The 22499-nt window shown below is 40.1% G+C and overlaps 1 protein-coding gene across 1 annotated transcript; it reads right to left on the minus strand.

Annotated features, from left to right (window-relative positions):
• Window positions 1–1206: 1206 nt before the first annotated feature.
• On the minus strand, window positions 1207–22427 carry LOC126076716 (uncharacterized). Its single transcript, XM_049885283.1, has 2 exons — window positions 22191–22427; window positions 1207–2153 (listed from the first exon to the last, which is right to left on the minus strand). Exons 1-2 carry the CDS (start codon window positions 22425–22427, stop codon window positions 1785–1787), a joined length of 606 nt encoding a protein of 201 aa, XP_049741240.1. The 3' UTR covers window positions 1207–1784.
• Window positions 22428–22499: the final 72 nt, after the last annotated feature.

A 22499-nucleotide genomic window follows, 5' to 3' on the forward strand; every position in this document is an offset into this window, starting at 1 on the left:
TTTGTCCATTCTGATTTTTACTGTGAAAGAAATCTTTAGTATCGGACATTTAAATTAAGGCATACTTTAAAATCACATAGCCAAAATATAACACAGCTCCATTAGAATATTGTACCTAATTGCTGGCCAAAAAAGAGGAAGGGAAGATTGGGGAAATTGATAGAATTCCCCTGATTTCAAAGCCTAACAATCTTTTGAAGCAATTTTAATAAAATAAATATTTTTAGTTTTTAAATCTAGAGAATAGAGCATTTCTGCTTCTATGGGATAAAAAAAACCAAAACAAACCCACTGCCACTGAGCCAATTCTGACTCATAGCGACCTTTAGGACAGAGTAGAACTGCCCCATAGAGTTTCCAAGGAGCAGCTTGGTGGATTCAAACTGCTGACCTTTTGGTTAGCAGCCAAGTTCTCAACCACTGCGCCACCAGGGCTCCTCTATGGAATTGAAAAAAAAAAAAGAATAGCAGGGGGGAAAATTACACAGAGCCAGAAATGCTGAGTGCTGGTCATGCCTCTGCAATAAAAAGCTTTGTTATTCCATTATAAGTCACTGACTTCTCTCTGGACCTTAGTTTCATTACCTTTAAATTGAAAAGATGAGGAAAAAAAGGGGTCTCCAAATACCTTCCATCTCTAAAATCCTAGGACTTCTTCCAAAGATGAAAACATATTTAAAAAAAAAAATCGAAGTCATACAGACAAGCTTGTTATTTGGTTAGCACAGCTTTTACATCAGACTGATTTAAAAACCTTTAGTCTCAAAGCTCTAATTTAAAATGCTGAAGACTTAGAACTTACGGAGAGTATGTGTTTGTAAATATGTCTGCGTATTTTATATTTTTAAGGTCCCATGGTGGTGTGATGGTTAAGTGCTTGGCTGCTAACTGAAAGGTTGGCCTTCCAGCCGCTCTGTGGGAGAAGAGATCTGTGTTCTTCTCCCATAATGATCACAGTCCAGGAAATCCCATGGGACAGTTTGACTCTGTCCCATAGGGCTGCCATGAGTAGCAATCAACTCAAGGGCACACAATAACAATGACATGCTATATTTTAATGAGAAATTATCTTTTTATAAAGACAACAATTAAACTTCTTAGAAAAAAAAAATGAGAGGGAAACAATGAAATATATAATCATGCCAACCAATAAGTAAACTTGAATATATCTCAAAGGAAAATTTAGTAAATAAAAACTCACATCAACAAAGTTTTTCATTAATAGAGAGTAACATTTTTCAAGAATATGCATTTTGCTTTAGGATATTCTGAAAAATTAAAATTATTAAATTGCAAGATTCAAAAAAAAAATTGAGAGACCATTATATTCCGGCAGACCGTGCCGTTAAGCGAATTGCTTTCAGCCCTTCCACTTTTTGCTCTTAGGAGTTCTTCCTGTAGCTGTTGCCTTCTTTTCAATCAATCCCTCTTCTCCTGAAGAGAGAATCCAAATTTTTTTGATTTACTAAAATTATCTGATGCCCCTCTTTCAGCATTTGCAGAATCTGAGGATCATACCCTAATAGTGATCTAAAGTGTTCTCCACTCTCTTGCCAAAAAAATTCAACTCTCCTTAGAATAGAAGATGGAGACAATGTTATTCTCATGTCAACAGAGGACAGAGATGGCAACAAAGATTGATCTTTCCATAACATGTACTAATTCATGTTTTTCTCTTTGCTCAAAAGTGTCACTCTGTTGAGAACATAAAGCCAGTGGAGGAGGTGGTTTAACGTCTTCTTGCTTCAGCTCCATTGTAACAGCAACGGGTTGGTGATCCAACATTACCTGTAGTGAACTGGTACCAGCCTGTGCTTCCTCATCCAAGTTTGCACTGTATGAGGTGGATCTAATGTTGGCATCGCAGATGCTTCAGAACAATATTTTCCACTATAATTATCCCTGTGATTAATTTCTCTAGTATTCTCTTTAGTATGGAGAAGACTGAAACTGCATGTTCTGGAATCATTTTGTGACTTATTTGGTGCAACCTCAAATAATTTTACATCTGGATTCAGCTTTGTAATCTCTTCATTTGGACTTGGATTACTTCTTCCTGGGGGTATAAATCTTGGTTTTTTCAAGGGATTCCCCTGCCATTGACTTGGTGCTATGGATCGTCTCCTATTCAATAGCTCTAACCAACAAGAGGCCTACAGAAGACGCATATCCAGCGAAGACCAACCCCCGTAAGCAACGTTTCCCTCACTGCCCAAATAGATCGAGGTTCCCGCCTCCACGCCGCCAACCCCGACCGCGAGTTATAATTTTGTTCTACATTTTCCTCCAGCTCTGTCTGGAACCCTCTAGTGTGATCCCCATCAGAGCAGTCGGTGGCGGTAGCTGAGAACCATCTAGTTGTACTGGACTCAGTCTGGCGAAGGCCCTGGTAGGTGTAGTCTATTAGTCCTTTGGACTAGTCTTTCCATTGTGCCTTTAGTTGTCTTCATCCTCCCTTGCTCCCAAAGGGGTGAGACCTGTGTTGCACCTTAGATGGCGGCTCATAGGCTTTTAAGACCCCAGACGTACACAGCAAAGTAAATGTAGAACGTGTTCTTTATAAACTATGTTATGCCACTTGAGCTAGATGTTCCCTGAGACTATGGTCCCCATAGTCCTCAGCCCAGCAATTCGGTTCCTCAGGGAGTTTGGATGTGTCTGTGGAGCTTCCATGACCTTGCCTTGTACGAGTTATGCTGGCTTCCCCAGTACTGTGTATTGTCTTACCCTTCACCAAAGTTACCACTTATCTGTGGTCTATTTAGTGCTTTTACACTTCCACCCCTCCCCTCCCTGGTAACCATCAAAGATTGTTTCTTTTTGTGTGTAGACCTTTTCATGAGTTTTTACAGTAGTGGTCTCATACAATATTTGTCTTTTTGTGATTGACTTATTTCACTCAGCATAATGCCCTCCAGGATCATCCGTTTTATAGTCACAGGTTCATCTTTGTTCTTTATAGTTGAATAATACTCCATTGTGTGTATGTACCACGGTTTTTTTAATCCATTCATCTGTTGATGGGCATCTAGATTGTTTCCATCTTTTTGCTATTGTGAACAATGCTGCAATGAACACGGGTGTGCATATGTCTATTCATGTGATGGCTCTTATTTCTCTAGGATATATTCCTAGGAGTGGGATTGCTGGACCATATAGTATTTCTATTTCTAGCTTTCTAACCTTCCTTTACATTTTGCCGAGGAGTTTCTAATACCTCAAATCCACTTAGCACTGTCCATCATTGAAAATACGTTTTGGTCATGGAAGCAAGCAAATGATTGTAACCACTCCCAGCTGTCTGAATTAGCTCATTGAATTGAGAATGCCTGGTGTATGTACCCATATCAATAAATTTGACCCTATTTAAAATTGCATTCCTTTCTTCTCCATCTCTATTCATACTTACAGTTTTCTGGAGCTACAAATTAGCAAAATCTTGCCACTCTTTTATGCATAAACCTTCTCCTAATGGATTATGTCTCTAGCTATAGGTCTGGATGCAAGGAGAAGTGGTAGAGGTGTGGCATAAGGCAGTGTCCTTAAATGATGTTGTTATAGCAATTTCAGGTAAGGCAAGGATAGTCTCAACAGAAAGGGAACGGGGGCTGCTGCCAAGGGAGACACATTAAGTTTGGTGTTTTGTAGACTGCAAAAGTCATTTGAATTCACTCAAGTGTTCTCTGGGTCCCACTGTTTCCCAAATGCCCTTTGATTTTTACATATAAACCGTGGAGAACCCGAAAATTCAACCTTTCTTGTAATTCTGCAATTTGGAAGATCAGACTTGGCATCTTATTTTGAGATATGGTTGCCCTGGACCTAAAGATGCAAGAATTTCTTTTACTGCAATTATAGAAACTCCCTGATTCTCTGACCAGTCCTGGAGCCTGGAATTTAAAATCCTGAGTTTGTAGTTTTCTTTATTTAAGCTTTTTTGATATGAGAAGCAGACAGCCAACCCCACAAACCTTGTATTCCTTATTCTCACAATAGCCACATGATTGGCAAAATGTTTCCTTCAGTGGGCACTTCATTCTAGCCAACCACAAGGGATCATTCAAGTAAAACAGATTGGGTCCCACCCTCTGATATTAGAAGTATTCCTCCTTCCTTAAACCCTCCCAGATCAGATAACCAATCACATATTCCCATTTTCTTGAGACGATGTTGTCTGTAGGCACTGCTAATACTAATCTATGGGTCAGGGTTAAGTTGCAGAGACTAGAAAACATTCTAATTTAAACAGAAAGGAATGTATTAAAAAACCAAACCCACTGTCATGGGGTCAATTCGAACTCATAGGGTATCAAATGGCTTACAGAATTATTTTGGAGGACTACTAGAATGGATTTTAGCTGAGCTTCCAGAATTAATAGTCAAAGTCACACCCCAGAACTGGGCCACCAGGGGAGCTACCGCTCCTGCCAAGATCAGGAAACTACCAAATTTAAGCCATAGCTAAAGCATTTGGTTCCACAACAATTCCATCTCTGCTGCTAGAGCTTTTAAGTGAAAAATCATGCCACCTCTGCTACAATCAAAAAACTTCCTGCCAAAACCTGAAATCTATGTTTCAGAAATTTCTGCCAAAATCTGTACCAACAAAATGGATGTCCCACACTCTGCCTTTCTCCTGACCTAGCTTGGTTCTGAGTGCCAGTCTTTTGTGATTTATAGCTGACTGGAGGAAATTCATATCAAATAAACCGGGACCCCTAGATGTAGACAGGCTGGGCAAAGTAGTTTTCAGTTTTCCAGTACCTTCTGTACAGGAAGGCACACTAGTAGGAGGTTAGGCCTTTCTATTCCTCTGCCTGGAATACTTGCATGCCTGCATCACAGCAACATGTAAGCCTCCATTGACGGGTGGTGGCTGCACATGAGGTGCACTGGTAGGGAACTGAACCCAGGTCTCCCACATGGAAGGTGAAAATTCTGCCAATGAACCACCAATACCCTCATCTCCCAACTACATTGTGGTAAATTACAGGTCTCTCCCACATGTAGCACTCGCTGTCTCCCTTTTTTCCTTATTTCTCTTTTTCTTTTACTCTCCCATTAGAATAGAACCTAAATGTGTGCAGGAATTTTGGTCTATTTTGTTGATAGCTGGGTCCCCACTGCCTAAGTAAATATTTGTTAAGTGAATGAATAAATGGTGACCCAGAAACCACTATAGATTTCTTTGGTCATGTAGAATGTTTCTTTTTTTTTTTTTGATATACTGAAATTTATCACATTTTTCCTTTATGGATTATGATTTTAGTGTCTTGCTAAAAACCTTTTCTCCTCTATAATTTCATATAATGGTTTGTGTGTATAAAACCCATAGTTGTTGTTTGATACCAACTCATGGTGACCCCTTGTGTGTCACAGTAGAACAGTGCTCCACAGGGTTTTCAGTGGCTGATTTTTTCAGAAGCAGATCACCAGGCCGTTTTACGGAGGTACCTCTGGATGGACTTGAACCTCCGAGCTTTCAGTTAGCTGCCATTTGGAATAACTGCTTGCACCACCAAAGGTCCTGGGGTCTCTCTCTCTACACACACACACATTTCAGCATTTTATTCTAAAAGTTTTAAATTTTTGCTTTTTGGAGTGAGTTTTAATACATATGAAAATTTTAATTTACAGTGTGAAGTAGGGTTCTAATTTAATTTTTTTCCCCATTTTTTCCAGTTGTCCTATAACCATTTATTGAATACTCCATTCTTTCCCCTCTGATTTAAAATACTCTGTGTCATGTACTAAACTGCCATGTATGCATGTTTCTGAGCTTGCTCTTGCATGGGTCTATTTCACTCTTCTTGCTCTGTTATTTCACTGCCTATTTTTTCCATTTTTTGTTAATGCATGACAGTACCAAAGTTTAGTTATACTTTACTGTCACTTCTGGGTTAATTTATGTGATATAAAATATTTACTTATTTGAAGATTCAAGAAGGTCTCTGGGTAAACCCCTTGTTTGTATGTTAAGCATCTACTATACTACCTATTCCCTGAACAAAATGCAGTCATAAACAATGCATTTTTGTATGAGCTGTAACCAGTGCCCTAGATACTGTGTATCACATGATAGGTGTTTAATAAATATTTGTGGAATGATTAATAAATGTATGAAAGATTTACTTGTAACTCGTTGGATTCTTCTAGCGTCACTAGATCACTGTCTGAGTTTCTAATTGACTCAATTTGTCCTGAGAAAGATACAAGCCAGGAATTGTTCCATTTTTTTTTTTACAATTATTTATTAAAATGTTAAAATTTATTAGTTTTTTTCAAAATAAACACAAACCACATAATAAAATAAGTATAATCAAGCAATATTAGGGGAGTGTGTCCTAGAATTTTTTTCCCTCCAAACACATCTTGTCAATTTAGGAATCATATCAGAACTGTTATTTTTATCAACTCTCCCTCTCCCTCCTACATCTCTGAAGCAATCCCTTCTGAATTTCACCAATAGCTCCACAGAGTCCTGCCATGAAGCCCCAGGGACAAGAGCCTTACCTGCTCCAGGGTCATATGACTTGGGGATAATAGGGTGGTGCATGGTCACTGGAAACTTGGCCACCAAGGACTCACTTCCAGTGTGCCTTGGCCACACTGCAGACTCACTAGAAGGAAAGGAGATCAGAGCTTGGGGGCCACCACATCTGGATCATCCTCCACACTGCCCCTGGGAAGCCGACTTGATGGTGGAGTGAAGGTTTGGTAGGGAAAGTCCTGGCTAAAATGAGATCGAGGAGCCCAGATGGCCTGTGGATTAGACTAGTCTCATTCTGGCTCCTGCCTTGTTGTGTCTCTGGGGCAATCTGCTGAATGCCTCCTAAGCCCACATTTTTTTCCCCTAAGAGAATCTGGTGGGGTGGAGTGAGCACTGAGCTTGGAATCAAAGGATCTGGATTAAATTTTTAACTTTGCCATTTACTATCTGAAATAAACCAAAGCAGTTGCCAAATCCATTCTGGTGCATTGTGACCCCCTGTGTGTCGTGCTGGAACTGTGCTCTGTAGGGTTTTCAATGGCTGAATTTTTGGAAGCAGATCGCCAAGACTTTCTTTCGAGGCACCTCTGAGTGGACTTGAACTACCAACCTTTCAGTTAGCAGCCAAAGTGTTTGTACCACCCAGAGACTCAAAGTATTGAAAACAGCAACAGGGAAGTTAGGTTTTTGGGATTAGAAACAGGAGCAAGTGAAGAATCTTAAATACAGGCAGGCTTCCTGAAGGAGGAAGATTTTGAGAGAGCTTGGTGGTGTTTTCTGGCTCCTAAGTGTTTTGTAATCCAAGGACAGGATCTCACCCATGTCCGCTGGTTCATCATGCTGGTGTAAGTCACATGCTGGAAGATGAAATAAAAAAGTTCCTGGGGAACTGGTGGAAATAATCAGCTGCTTCTGGCCTCTGCCTTGCGCCACACTGGCTGTAGTGTCAGCAAGAGTGTTCAGTGTCCCCAGAGAAGCTGTCAGGGTGACCTACAGAGGGTGAGGCAGAAAGCTGCTAAACACAGGGACTGGAAAATGTCCAGGATGGCCAGCAGGGGGCAGAGCACACAGGGGTGAGAGGAGAAGCATCAGGAATGGTGTTCAAAGGCAGGGTTTCTCAAACCACTGGTATTGTTTGCTTGCAAGGCACCATTCTAGATTTCTTCTTACTCTGCAGGTTGCTCCTTTTGCCTTCTTTGCCCACTCCTCCTCCTCCTCCTCTTCCAAATGGGAATTGTTTCATTTTTTTAAATACTGTTGTTTGTAGTTAATATACTAACTTGCTTGGAACCTGAATCATTAGCCAATTCAACTTTTTTTTTTTTTTTTTTAATTTTTATTGTGCTTTAAGTGAAAGTTTACAAATCAAGTCAGTCTCTAATACAAAATTTTATATAAACCTTGCTATATACCCCTAATTGCTCTCCCCCTAATGAGACAGCCTGCTCCTCCCTCCACTCTTTTTGTGTCCATTCCACCAGCTTCTGACCCCCTCTGCCGTCTCATCTCTCCTTCAGATAGGAGATGCCAACATAGTCTCAATAAGTGAGGTTATAGAATATTCGTCCCTTTGTGATTGACATATTTCACTTAGCATAATGTCTTCAAGCTTCATCCATGCTGTAGCATGTATCAGGGCTTCATTTCTCTTTCTGGCTGAGTAGTATTCCATTATATGTACATACCACATTTTGTTTATCCATTCCTTTGCTGATGGACATTTATGTTGTTTCCACCTTTTGGCTATTGTGAATAGTGCATCATTGAACACGGATGTCGTGCTTTCAAGTCCTTTGGGTATATTCCTAGCAGTGGAATTGCTGGATCATATGGTAGTTCTTTTTTAGTTTTTCCACAACAGCTATACCATTTTGCATTCCCATCAGCAGTGGATAAGGGTTCCAATTTCCCTACATCTCACCAACACTTGTTATTTTCTGGGTTTTTTTTTTTTGTTTGTTTTAATCTCTTGCCATCCTAGTGAGAATAAAACGGTATCTTGTGGTTTTGATTTACATCTCTCTCATGGCTAATGACATGAGCATCTTTTCCTGTGTTTGGTGGCTATTTGAATATCCTCTTTGGTGAAATGTCTGTTCAAGTCCTTCGAGCAGTTTTGATTGTGTTGTAAGTCTTTTTGTTGTTAAATTGTCAAAGTTTTAGATATACTTTGGTTTTTAGATTCTTATTGGATATATGGTTTCCAAAGATATCCCAATCAGTAACTTGTCTTTTCACTTTTTTGTAGTCTTTTGATGAACAGAAGTATTTAATTTTTATAAAGTCCCATTTACTTATTTTGTCTTTTACTGTTTGTGCTTTTATTATTATATCAGATAATCCATTGTTAAAATCCAGGCCCAACAGTCTTGCCCCTGCATTCTTTTTCCTAAGAATTTTATGGTTTTATTTTTCACATTTAGGTCCTTCCTTAATCCATTTTGAATTTATGTTTGTGTATGGTGTGAAGCAGTGGATCCTGTTTCATTTTTCTGCATATGTAGACCCAATTTTCCCAACACCATTTGTTGAAGAGACTCTTCTTTCCTCCATTGAATGGACTTAATTAGCATCCTTGTAAAAAGTCATAGATGTGTGGGCTTATTTCTGGGCTTTCAATTCTATTCCATTGGTCTACGTGTCTATTATCATACCAGTACTAGGCTGTTTTGATTACTGTATAATATGTTTTGAAATCAGGAAGTGTGAAGTCCTACTTTGTTCTCTTTCAATATTGCTTTAGCTATTCAGGGCTTCTTGCCATTCCATATAAAGTCGAGGATTGGTTTTTCCATTTCTGTTGGAATTTTGATGAGGATTGCACTGAATCTGCAGATCTTTAGGTTGCGCTGACATCTTAACAATATTAAGTTTTCCAGTCCATGAACATGGAACATCTTAGAGTCAGTAGTATTTTATAACTTTCATTGTATAAGTCTGTCCTATCCCTGGTTAAATTTATTCCTAGGTGTTTTATTCTCTCAGATGCTATTGTAAATGCGATTGTTTCCCTAATTTCCCTTTCAGATTTCTCATTGCTGGTGTATAGAAATCCAACTGATTTTTTTTGTTGTTGTTGACCTTGCTAAATTCCTCTATTAGCTCTGGAAGCTTTTTTGTGGATTATTTGGAGTTTTCTCTATATAGGATCGTGTCACCCGTGAGTAGAGATTTATTTTATTTCTTCTTTTCCAATTTGAATATCTCTTATTTCTTTTTCTTATTTTATTGCTCTTGCTAGGATTTCTAATACAAGCAGACACCTTTGTCTTTATCTCGATTCCAAGGGGGAAACACTCAACTTTTTTCCATTAAGTAATAATGTTGGCTGCCGGTTTTTCATATATGCCCTTAATCGTATTGAGGAACTTCCCTTCTATTCCAGTCTTGTTGAGGGTTTTCATCAAGAAACAGTGTTGGGTTTTATCAAATGCTCTTTCTGCATCCATAGAGATGATCATGTGGTTCTTTTCCTTTGTTCTGTTAATGTGGTGTATTACATTGATTGAGTTTCCAATGTTGAACCATCCTTGCATTCCTGGAATAAGTTCCACGTGGTCATGGTATATGACTCTTTTAATATGCTGAATGGATTCTGCTGAGCCATGAAATGTTCTTGATGCTCATCTTAAAAGTAAAAAATATCAGAAACTCACAGATCTCTGTGTAGGAATTTTTCTATGCCATAATCACTTTCAGTTTCCCACACAAACAAGGACAAATTGCCAGACTAACAAACATAAAATGGAACACTAAATTTAACTGTGGACAGCTTACTTGTGTAGTAACCAAGAATATATGCACATCAGTTAGTTGTAGACTATGCTTGGCATATTTTTAACTTCATAGTGGCTTTCTATTGCTATCCAGGAATCTCTACATTTTTCTGTTTTTTTTTTTTTTTATTTCCTTCTTTATGCACCTAGAAGCACACTCAGAAAAATAATACCAATTTTAATTTTAACATAAACTTTAAGAGGAGAGATACTTTTTGAGCAAAATAAAATATAACAGTAAAGATATATTTATTATCCATATGACATTTTAATTGATTTTGAATTATTTATGCAGCCAACTCTGTTCTACTAACATGGCCAATAGTTAATTACTTTTTATGCTAGGTTGTCATCCCCTTAGCTCTCAGCTTATCTACTTCTTGGCTCTGCTTCCAGAACAATGGACTAAAAAATAAATAACAGAGCAGGGCTAATTTGTCCTTGATGCTACCTGTTATTACTTAACTGTGATATTTTTAACACTTTAACACTATATTAATTCCAGAAAAGTGTCATCAGTAGGTTAGAGGGATCTCAAAACCATCTCATATGAGGAATGACTGAAAAGAGAAGGATATTTATCTAAAGAAAAGAAGACTAGGATCATTGGATGGAGAGAAATTGGAGGAAGGGAAATTTTATCTCAATATACATCTCAAAATCCTTAGCATGGTCCACAAGGCCCTGGATGATCTGGCTCCTGTTTTCTTCCCCAGCCTTATCTTGCAACATTCTTCCATTCACTTTCTGTGTTACAGTTTTTTTGACCCAGTTTGATACCTCTTTTTTTCAGGGGTTTCATACATATACTCCTTCAGCCAGGGATATTTATCTCTACTTTTTTGCCTAAGTAGTTCTTACTATAAGGTTCCTGCTGGCACAAATGGTTTGCACTTGACTACTAACCTGAAGATTGGTAGTTCAAACTCACCCAGCACTGCTGTGGAACAAAGGCCTGGCAATCTGCTTCCATAAAGATTATAGCCAAGAACATCATACGAAGCAGTTCCACTCTGTAACACATGGGGTCAGAATCAGTTGGAATCCACTCAGTGGTAATGGGTTTTTTTGTTTAGTTCTCAGTCCAGACATTACTTCCTTAGGAAACTGCTCCCTCCCAAAATTAAACCAGACAGAACTCTTCAGGTCACATTCCTTGTACTTTTCTCTTGTAGTTGTTATTTCAGTATTTAGCAATAGATTTGTATGTCTCCCACACTAGACCATAACCTTCAAGCCAAAAGGGGCATTTGTTTTGCTCATCATTTTCTGACCTAATACAGAGACTGATATAGTAGGAATGCAACACATATTAGGTGAATGAAAGAAAATTTATTCTTACTTTAGCCAAATTGGCAACTTTCAACTCAAATTAAAAAAAAAAAAAACCCACAAAAAATAACAAAAATAAAAACAGGTAAGATAAATGAGTGAATGATACTGGGTATAAGAGAATAGGACTTCATGGGAACTGTAGGGAATTGAAGACCATATACCTTGTGAAAGGAGCCCTAATGGCACAACAGGTAGGCACTCTGCTGGTAAATGAAAGGTTGGCAGTTCAAACTCACCCAGTGGCTCCACAAGAGAAAAAAGAGCTGGCGATCTGCCCCTGTAAAGATTACAGCTTAGAAAACTCTATGGAGTGGTTCTACTCTGTCACATAGGGTTGCTATGAGTTGAAATCGACTTGATGGCGCCTAACAATAACAACATGCCTTGTAAGCAGTTCCTGGATGGTGTGAATGGTTAACTGCTGGACTACTAACCCAAAGGTTGGCGGTTCAAACTTACCTAGAGGTATTTCAGAAGTAAGGCCTGGTGATCTGCTTCTGAAAGGTCACAGCCTTGAAAACCTTATGGAGTACAGTTCTACTCTGCACACATGTGGTCACCATGTGTCAGAATTGACTCGAAGGCAGCTAACAAGAGTGACAACATGCCCATGAAAAGGCATTCAGATTTCTGACACTTTAAAATGCTGTACTGACAAAATAATAGCATTACCAGATCTGGCTCTAAGCTGCCAGTTTGTTACCCTTGTCTTACATAAATTGCTATGTCATTATCTATTCATCACAAATGATAGTGTAAAGGATGTGTAATGACCTGAGAAAATGCTCACACATACTAAGTTTTTAAAAAAGTACGCTAAACAGCAGCAGCAGCTTTCTCATTCTGTTTAAAAATAAACAGAAAATACTGTAAAGGTCTGTACTAAAATGTCAACTAAGGCTACCTCTGGCTGGTATAATTATCAGTATATTCTTGTGTGTGTGCCTTTCTGTATTTTCTTAATATTCTACAGTGAACATGTATTGCTTTGTATTCAGAAATAATTGTTTCTTAAAAGTTAGAAAAGCAGCTCAGGTGGCAATGTGGAGGATAAAATGGAATAGAATAGGATCAGAGGCAAGGAGATTAATTAATAGACTATTGTAATAGTATGGAAATCTTGGTGGTGTAGTGGTTAAGAGCCACAGCTGCTAACCAAAGGTCAGCAGTTCGAATCCACCAGGCACTCATTGGAAACTCTATGGGGCAGTTCTACTGTGTCCTGCAGGGTTGCTATGAGTCGGAATTAACTCCAAGGCAATTTTTTTTTTTTTTTAATAGTATGAGTGAAAGGGGATGGAAGCCAATTTAGGGCAGTGACTGCGAGGTCAAAGAAAAGAAAGCCATTAGATATGAAGAAAGTAAATAGAATTTGGTAATCCTGGATCTGTTTAGGTTGGATATAAAGGTTAAAGAAACATAAGCTTGAATACGGTGATTGAATTGGTCATCCTGAACCTATGTGGGCGGGAGATAATGGATATGGAATTATTAGCTTAAACATGGTAACTGAAAATGAGCTTCCTTAGGGGAGTGTATGTAAAATAAAACTGGGGCAATAAAAATAGGGAATTGTGGGGAACTCTTGAAATTTAAGGGCCAAGTAGAGGAAGAGAGGCTCATAAAGGAAAATAAGTAGGTTTAATTAGAGAGATAAAAGAATACCTAGGAGGTTATCATGCAACTAATGGAAGTGAGTTTCAAGTAGGAATCAGAGAAAATATGTTGCCCACTTCTGATGTTTGCTTCCTGTGAAAGGACCTCAATTAGTTCTAGGTCTTTCTCTATACTTGGGGAGGCTGAGTGATTTGTATACTGAGTAAATTTGTGAAGAATGTCTGATTAAGCTCCATCCCACAGCCTTTGGAGAACAAGTGTGTCCACAGAGACCAAGTTCTTACTTGACCCCCTGTACTATCCTTTTCTAGGAACTGTAGGTATAAATCTAACTGGGGTCCAGTTAGCAGGCCTATTTACTTTCGCACTAAGCAGCATCAACCAACTTAGTTTTATCATTAATAGATATACTTTGGCCCGATTTCTACCTCTTGTTGCATTTCCCAAAATGTTCAGAGCCTTGCCAGGGAAGAAGGATAATTATTTTATTGGGGACCCCTTGGAGATCCTAAATAGTTGATGACAAATACCATAAGAGTCAGGTAAGGTAGGTGCAGGAACAAGACTAATACATTTGACAATTAAGAAGTAATCACAAATCACTATCTTCCTTAATAAAGTCAAATACAGATTCTCCAAGGGTGTCAACTGAGGAAATATCTCCATGGTGGGGGATTGGGAGGGAAGTAGGGCGCAACCATAACTACTACCCCAAATCTCATTATATAAGATTCTCTAAGAATGGGGCCATGACACCTAGAACCAAACCTGTTGCTGTAGTTAGCATCTGAGCTCTTAACCACTGTGCCACAAGGGCTCCGAATGAATGAAGGGCAATAGGTAAATCTATAATCCTGGATTTCAAGTGGATGAAATCCTGGATTTCATCTGGACTATAGCTCCTTTTCTATTGCTCATACCTGGCTACTTTTGTTTTCATTACATAATACGATAGGCTCATTCCATGTTGTATCAAAGACGGTCAGCAGCAGCTCTGGCACAAGTAAAATTTTCAGAGGTGTCTCAGGAAAGACTGGCTTGGTTCATGTGTCCATCTTTATGGCACAGGACAAAAATCATACGATTGACACCCTTACCGAGCAAAGGCATTTTCTGAAGATAGGCAGACAAAAAGTGACTGTTGTCCACTACATTATACCCCTCGGCTACCCAACACCCATGCTTGTACTTCTATACATATCATTTAAAAAATGCCCTAGCCTAAGATAAGGCAACATAACCATCCCATGAACAACCTAAACTATATCCATAGCATGCCAAATTCTTATCCAGTTACTGCATTCTGCTTGAAAAGAGTTCCGGATGACATGCATTTCTTTTGGTCAGGCCTGGATGTAGCTCTTCACGGTACAGCAGGCCAAAAAAGCTAAACTCATTGCCATCAAGTCGATTCTGACTCATAGTGATCCTACAGTATAGGGTAGAACTGCCCCATTGGGTTTCCAAGGAGTGGCTGGTGGATTCAAACTGCCAACCTTTTGGTTAGCAACCATAGCTCTTAACCAACTCACCACCAGAGCTCCATGGTAAAGCATAGTAGAGATAATTTTATTATGTGGTAAATACAAGGAACAAAGAGAGTAAGGGCACCCTAGCTTTAGATGAGGTTCTTGGTCAGTTAATTTAGTGGCCTTGGGTTCTAGAATGCTCTCCTTTTCCCCTTGCCCAGAAATGAGAGGGTACTGGAAGCATAAGTCTTTGTTGGCAAAGCTTGGTATTTCTGTCAATACAATTCTCTTAATCTTAGTTGGCTGTTGGTCACTTTTTCAATAACTGTGGTTTGGAAAACAAAAGGAGAGATGACCTGTAAATCTGTTTTCTGCCCCTTAGCAATGGGTTGCAATACAATGTCTATACACCACCCAACAAAACTTAACTAAGTTATTTCCATTTTGGTCTTTGTATCTAAAATTATAAGCTAGGGAATCAGTTTGGGGATAATGCTGCTGGGTCATCTCTGTTCCCTTGCCCTCAATTTGTATCTCAGTGGATGGCTCTTCTAATTTGTTAACTTTTGTCATGCAGGATGTGTATGTACAATTAGAGATGTGGTCAAGGATCAGGCTTTTTTCATGCTCCAATCATATCCTTTACTGTTACCAACTCCCTGACTTTGTTGTACCAACTTCAGTTGGGACTAAAAATCCAATTTTAGTCTCTTCAGGTTTTAACAGTCTGTTTCAAATTTCAAATCAATTTTGGATTCAAGTTCAGGCAATTCAAAGTTTTAATTATTATCTGGGTATTCGCCCTTCTCTAAGAGTTTATCTGGTTGAAGAAGGTAATACCTTCAGCATCACAGACAGCATTGGGGCCAGGGCATTTGTCTGTTTGCTATCTTCTGCAACCTCTCTACATTTGTTGCTGAAATGTCCATGGTGGATACAACTTACAGTCTATTCTCTCAGTAAGGACAAAGTGTGATTGTTTTCCCTCTGTCCTTACCTCGGAACTTGTGGACGCTTTTGTCTTCTCAATAGCCTTCTCCATCCAATCCATGGATTCACACCAAAGCCTCTGCCATGGGGCTCTCTCATTCTGTACTGCAGCAAGTTCCTAGCAAGCAACTGGGCTTTTACTGTGAACCATATTTATGTCCCTCTTAAAGGAATATTTCTGCAACTCTTTTTTTCCACTCTACTGTAGTCAGTGGAGATGCAGCCTGATCCTCTCTGCTTAAACATAATCTGCTGCCATTTCTACTTGGTTGTAGCTGCCATGTTGGGCAGACTTCCAAGTGAGTAACAGGGTACAAGCCACAAGCTCCTTCTGCTTTTGAATTCCCAAATCTTCCTGGCAGTATCTACCCCTTACCCCTTACCCCTTGGGGATTCAGTGCTGAGAAGAGAGCAAGGAAATTTGAAACAGTTCAAGAGCTCTTTGCCCTCTTTCAATACCATTGAGACTGCCTCTGTTTTCCTGTAATAATTTCATTTTCAGGCAAGTTTTCTCTGCATGGTGACCAAAGGCCAGAGGCAATCTTTGCTTGTAATTTCAGAGTTCAGTGCCTCTTTCTCAATAGTGCAAGCCAAAATGGGGAGAATGTCTCTGATGAGCTTGGTTTTGTTAACCTGTCCATTCCTGAACCAATCACTATGGTTGGGGGATGGGAGTACTTTGGTCCACCTGATTCATGGGCTCATCCTTTGCTATGGGAATTAGGACTAGGTAAGGAATGGTTGTATCTGGAGGAAGAGGGGCAGGGCTATATTAGGATAAGCCCTCAAATCTCAGTGCCTTAACACAAAAGAATGCACGTGAACTCCAAGGAGGAAACCCTGGTGGTGTAGTGGTTAAGTGCTACAGTTGCTAACCAAAGGGTTGGCAGTTTGAATCCACCAGACGCTCCTTGGAAACTCTATGGGGCAGTTCTACTCTGTCCTATAGGGTCACTGTGAGTCGGAATCGACTCGACAGCACTAGATTTTTACTGGGTATCCTCCAAGGAAATCAGAGACCTTCCATTTTATGGCTTCGCCATCATTCAGACGTGGTTTCCAAAGCACATGCATTCATCTGCCTCAAGTTGGTGGGGAGTGGGGATGTCTTAAGAGGATTGCTCATGTGAAGTTTTTATAGGCCGGATCTGAAACAGGAGCACATCACTTCTCACATTCCACTGGTTAGGACCTCATGGGGACATCTAATGGTATACCTAATTGCAAAGGAGGCTGGGGAATAGAGTCTAACTGTATTCCCAGTAAGAAGAATCTAGTGTCTGCAAGACTACACTATCCTGATCATTAAATGTGTACCTCTCTTCCCATACATGGAACAATCCTACACCAAGGGAGACAACCTGAAGTTCCATCCAGTCACTGGATCAGGCAGAAAGTCTAGGATTTGCAAGTAATGTGCAGCTCTCTTCATTAGGTCCAGATGCAACCTATGAACTAAAAAGGTAAGTTATCTTAATTACTACCCCCTGTCCCTTCAAACCCAATATACAGTGGTAGATCAAGGATGAGATAAGTATAATATACACTTTCATTGGGAGGGAGAAAAATGTGAGACACTCAGTAATACTGAAGCATGACAATGACAAAATACTGGCAGGCATTTTGTGATCCATCTCCTGAGACTGGAGAAGTTTTGATGGGATCCCAGTTCTACTCTTTGGAAGGAACCCTTCTCCATTGTTCTACACGGCCCCTGATGCCAGCCTCTGAAACGTTCTTATTTGTTCATTTTTCTCCATGACCACATAACATGTGAGTATTGGTGAGATGTAAAGCTTTTATACTCTATTTCCTACTTATTCAAGTTTGGGGGCCTAAGAGTTGTTTCAACACTTTAACAAAGATATTTTCACATCTGGCTAAATTCCTTTAAAAACTTAGATTTCTTATTTACTTCCAGTAATTACACCCAAAGCTCTTTCTTACATAATTCTCAAGCCTGATTTAGTTCTTTGCCTCATGCTAGTTTCTCTCTAAACTTTATTACAGCCATCTTGAAGCCATCTGAAACAATGGACTTGGTTAGGAAGACCAAACCCTTGATCTGATCTTTGTTGCAGGACTAAATCATAAGGAAACTGTACTCAAGGTCTCTTCCAGTTCCATTTTTACTGTCTGAGGTCTAGAAAGTCAGCTTTTCCAACTCTTCCAGTTGCACATATCCCTGCACACTTTCTATTCCCTTTCATTTCTGCCAATTATTTCCTGAGCTTAGCTCTTACTTGTAAAACTTGGTTAAAAGTAAAATGTAAAAAGCAACACACACCATTACTTTGACTATTTTTCGACCATTTCCTCTAAAGCTACAGTGTCAGCAGATATGTGGTCTGCTTTTCAATAATCACGGGTGATAGTTTTACAATTACTTTGCCCCTACAATACATGGGCTTCTTTCCTCCACCCTCAATCTAAGTTTCCCCATCACCTGTTGAATCATTATCAAGCCAATGCCAAATATTTTAGGTTATTTTCTTAGCAGTACCCAACTTCCTGTACCAACTTCTGGATTAGTCGTGGTCATTCTAGCTCCTGTAACAGATAAAGTTCTCAAATTTCAATTTTTCTCTTTCACGAGGAGTCCAAAAAAGGGTGCTTCTAATTGGTGGGTAGCTCTCTTCCAAGTAGTGATTCAGCCACCATGCTCATTCTCTCATCCGACTCTAGCATCGTCAACATATACTTTACAAGGTCACTGTGCTCACTGGTGTGCAAAGAGCTGGAGATAGAAAACCAAAAGGGAAGAACACACTTGGCCTTTCTCAAGCTGAAAGAACTGAAGAAAAAATTCAAGCCTTGAGTTCCAATAGTGAAGGATTCTATGGGGAAAATATTAAATGACGCAGGAAGCATCAAAAGAAGATGGAAGGAATACACAGTCATTATACCAAAAAGAAATAGTCAACCTTCAACCATTTCAAAAGGTAGCATATGATGGTATCAAAGGAAGAAGTCCAAGCTGCATTGAAGGCATTGATGAAAAACAAGGCTCCAGGAATTGACGGAATATCACTTGAGATGTTCCAACAAACAGATGTAGCACTGGAGGTGCTCACTCGTCTATGCCAAGAAATATGGAAGACAGCTTCCTGGCCAACTGACTGGAAAAGATCCATATTTATGCATATTCCCAAGAAAGGTGATCCAACTGAATGTGGAAATTATAGAACAATATCATTATTATCACACACAAGCAAAATTTTGCTGAAGATCATTCAAAAACGGCTGCAGCAGTATATCGACAGGGAACTGCCAGAAATTCAGGCTGGTTTCAGAAGAGGACATGGAACCAGGGATATCATTGGTGATGTCAGATGGATCCTGGCTGAAAGGAGAGAATACCAGAAGGATGTTTACCTGTGTTTTATTGACTATGCAAAGGCATTCGACTCTGTGGATCACAGCAATTTATGGATAAGATTTCGAAGAATGTGAATTCCAGAACACTTAATTGTGCTCATGAGGAACCTTTACATAGATCAAGAGGCAGTTGTTCGAATGGAACAAGGGTATACTGATTGGTTTAAAGTTAGGAAAGGTGCGTGTCAGGGTTGTATCGTTTCACCATACCTATTCAATCTGTATGCTGAACAAATCATCCGAGAAGCTGGACTATATGAAGAACAGGGCATCAGGATTGGAGGAAGACTCATTAACAACTGGTGTTATGCAGGGACACAACCTTGCTTGCTGAAAGTGAAAAGGACTTGAAGCACTTACTAATGAAGATCAAAGACCACAGCATTCAGTATGGATTGCACCTCAACATAAAGAAAACAAAAATCCTCACAACTGGACCAATGAGAAATATCATGATAAACGGAGAAAAGATTGAAGTGGTCAAGGATTTCGTTTTACTTGGATCTACAATCAGCAGCCACGGAAGCAGCAGTCAAGAAATCAAACAACGCATTGCACTGGGTAAATCTGCAGCAAAGGACCTCTTTAAAGTGTTGAAGAGCAAAGATGTCACTTTGAAGACTAAGGTGCACCTGACCCAAGCCATGGTATTTTCAATCACACCATAGGTATGTGAAAGCTGGACACTGAATAAGGAAGACGGAAGAAGAACTGATGCCTTTGAATTGCTGTGTTGGTGAAGAATATTGAATTATACCATGGATTGCCAAAAGAAGGAACAAATCTGTCTTGGAAGAAGTACAACCAGAATTCTCCTTAGATACAAGGATGTCGAGACTGCATCTTACATACTTTGGACATGTTGTCAGGAGGGATCAGTCCCTGGAGAAAGACATTGTGCTTGGCAAAGTACAGATCAGTGGAAAAGAGGAAGACCTTCAACGTGGTAGACTGACATGGTGGCTGCAACAACGAGCTCAAGCATAACGACGATTGTGAGGATGGCACAGGACAGGGCAGTGTTTCGTTCTGTTGTGCATGGGGTCACCATGAGTTGGAAGTGACTCGAGGGCACCTAACAACAACAACATGCTCAATGGTATCAAGCTGATGAGGAAAGAGTAAGGAAAATCCTGTATGGGAGGAGTTTATGAAGTCTGAAAATGAGCATATCACTTTTGTTTACATTCCATTGGGTAGAACTCAATCATGTGGCCATACCTAATTGTAAGGAAAGCTGGGGAATTTAGTCTAACTATATGTGTAAAAGCGTCCATTAATGAATCAGAAATGACTTCATGGCAATGGGTTTGGTATATGCATAAGAATCAGAACTTATTTTCTTCTGAGTAATGCGGTTACTTGAAATAGAGCCTTTCTGATAGAGTGATAGCTACAAAAGTTAGACTGCAGAGGGTTGGTGGGTGAATTTCAGATAATAAGTTAGAAACATAAACTGTAGTATACTCTCTAAAGATGTTTGATCGTGAAGGAAAGGACATAGAGTGAATGTTACAGAGAGATAACGAACCAGAAATGTGGAGAACTGTAGAAAGGAAAAGATAATTAACGGAGGAGAAAGAGATTAGAACTAGAGTATGGATGTAGAGTTAATCTTGGTTAAGAGGAGGGAATTTCTCATTCTTCTGATACTGCAGAAAAGAAAGATCTGGAAGCATTTCGTTTCTAACATTTGGAAAATTGAAGTTTTGTGCCGAACAGTTTCAATCTTCTCTGAAGTTGGAAGTAAAGTGATATATAATAAAATGAGGCTGAGATTTAAAGACTGTAAAAAGTATTCTGGTAGAACAGGAGAAAAGGGTGCTTAAGGATATACAAAGTAGGAGGGAGGGATCAAGCTGAGGTTATAGAAGATATAAATCTGTAATGGTAAGATACACAAAGTGGTGTACTGTTATACACTGGAACTCAGCAAGTACTGAAGGAGAGGAACAGGCAGATGGCTAGCACTTTGTATGCTTATTTACGATAGCGCTTATTACACTATAAAGTCTCTGAATGCAGAGACTTTGATTTCCTAAGTACTTGACACACAGTAGGCACATGATCAATTTTTGCTTGAATGAATTGATTCAATCATTGCCAATTCTGCCATGGTACTCTGTAGAGTACTGGCAGCTACCCACATTTCATGTGGTATGCCAATGCTAGAAGAAAAAAAAATGCTAAAAATTTCAGGCACACTCAGCTAAACTTAGCATTCTTAAAATGGCAACTATGTCAACTGAGACATACTTTATCTTTGTTTCTTAGCCAGTACATCTGCTTTTGATGTTTGCTTCTTTTTCCTTATGCCACTGTGCTCATTCTAGACCAAAAAGGAGTAACTGAGTTCAATACACTATCATTTCAAAAATCCTAGAAGTCCTTCGGACACCTAAAAATGAACTCACAAACCCCATCTCAATACTTCTTCCAAGAGATGTACAGAGGCAAGGATGATTATTTAAGACGACGACTTCACAGATAAATGTTGAACTGCAAGAGCTAAATCAGGGTCATGCAGTAAACCGTATCCAAAGTGTGGCACACATCCCTCTTTTCCTCTGAGACCACCTTCCCCCACCCCCCCACCCCCCCGCAGCAGCGGTAACAGCGGTGGTGGTGGAGGAGGAGGTGGCAGCGGCAACACAAGCAGCAACAGCAGCAAGAAAGAAGAGGAAGATCACGAGGATCTGTAGTGATCTTGGACATCTCATCCACCTCCTTCATATTACACAAGAGGAAACTCAGGTTCAGGAAGTCTAACATCCAAAGACTTAAACGTTAAGCAAAGAAGCCTCTTTCCTTTACAAGACGCTATCTCTCAAAATCCAAAATCCTAATTCGTGATTTGGAGGCCGAAACAAACTGCCAAGAATTAAATGAAAAGTATGTACAGCAGCTCAGAATGAGGCTCCGCCTCCCGGATCTGGCCGATCCCGCCTCCAGTTAACAAAGCGCTCGGACTGCGCTGCAGCACCGGCTTCCCACACAGCCCGGGGCCCGCTCCTCTCCAACTTCCCCGCCCGCCCTACTCACGACAGCACTACCCTCCCACGGAGGCCCTCGAAATCTCACTTTCGCCTTTCGGCCACCGCGCGCCACCACTCAGGCGACGGCTGATGGCGTCACCTGCACTTCCGCCTGCGGGTGCGTTCTAGTCGCAAGCGAGGAAGGAAAAAGGGAGGGCTGAAAAGCTGTGTGTGGGGGAAGCAGCGAGGGAAGAGATGCAATCCACGCGCTCGCGGGCGCTACGGCAGTAACATCGGCCCCCTCTGTCCCCGCCGTCCCCCCATCGGAAGCCCCCCTAGGCACACTTCCCCTGCCTCTTTCCAGTCTCTCCTTCTCTGGGTCTCTCGACACCCACATCTGCCTCTACGGGCTCCCCCTCCCTGCTCCCCCAACCTTTGCTCCCTCACGCTCCCTCCCTCCCATCGTCAG

This window comes from Elephas maximus, chromosome 5 (assembly GCF_024166365.1).
Source record: "Elephas maximus indicus isolate mEleMax1 chromosome 5, mEleMax1 primary haplotype, whole genome shotgun sequence".
Taxonomy (NCBI): Eukaryota; Metazoa; Chordata; class Mammalia; order Proboscidea; family Elephantidae; genus Elephas; species Elephas maximus.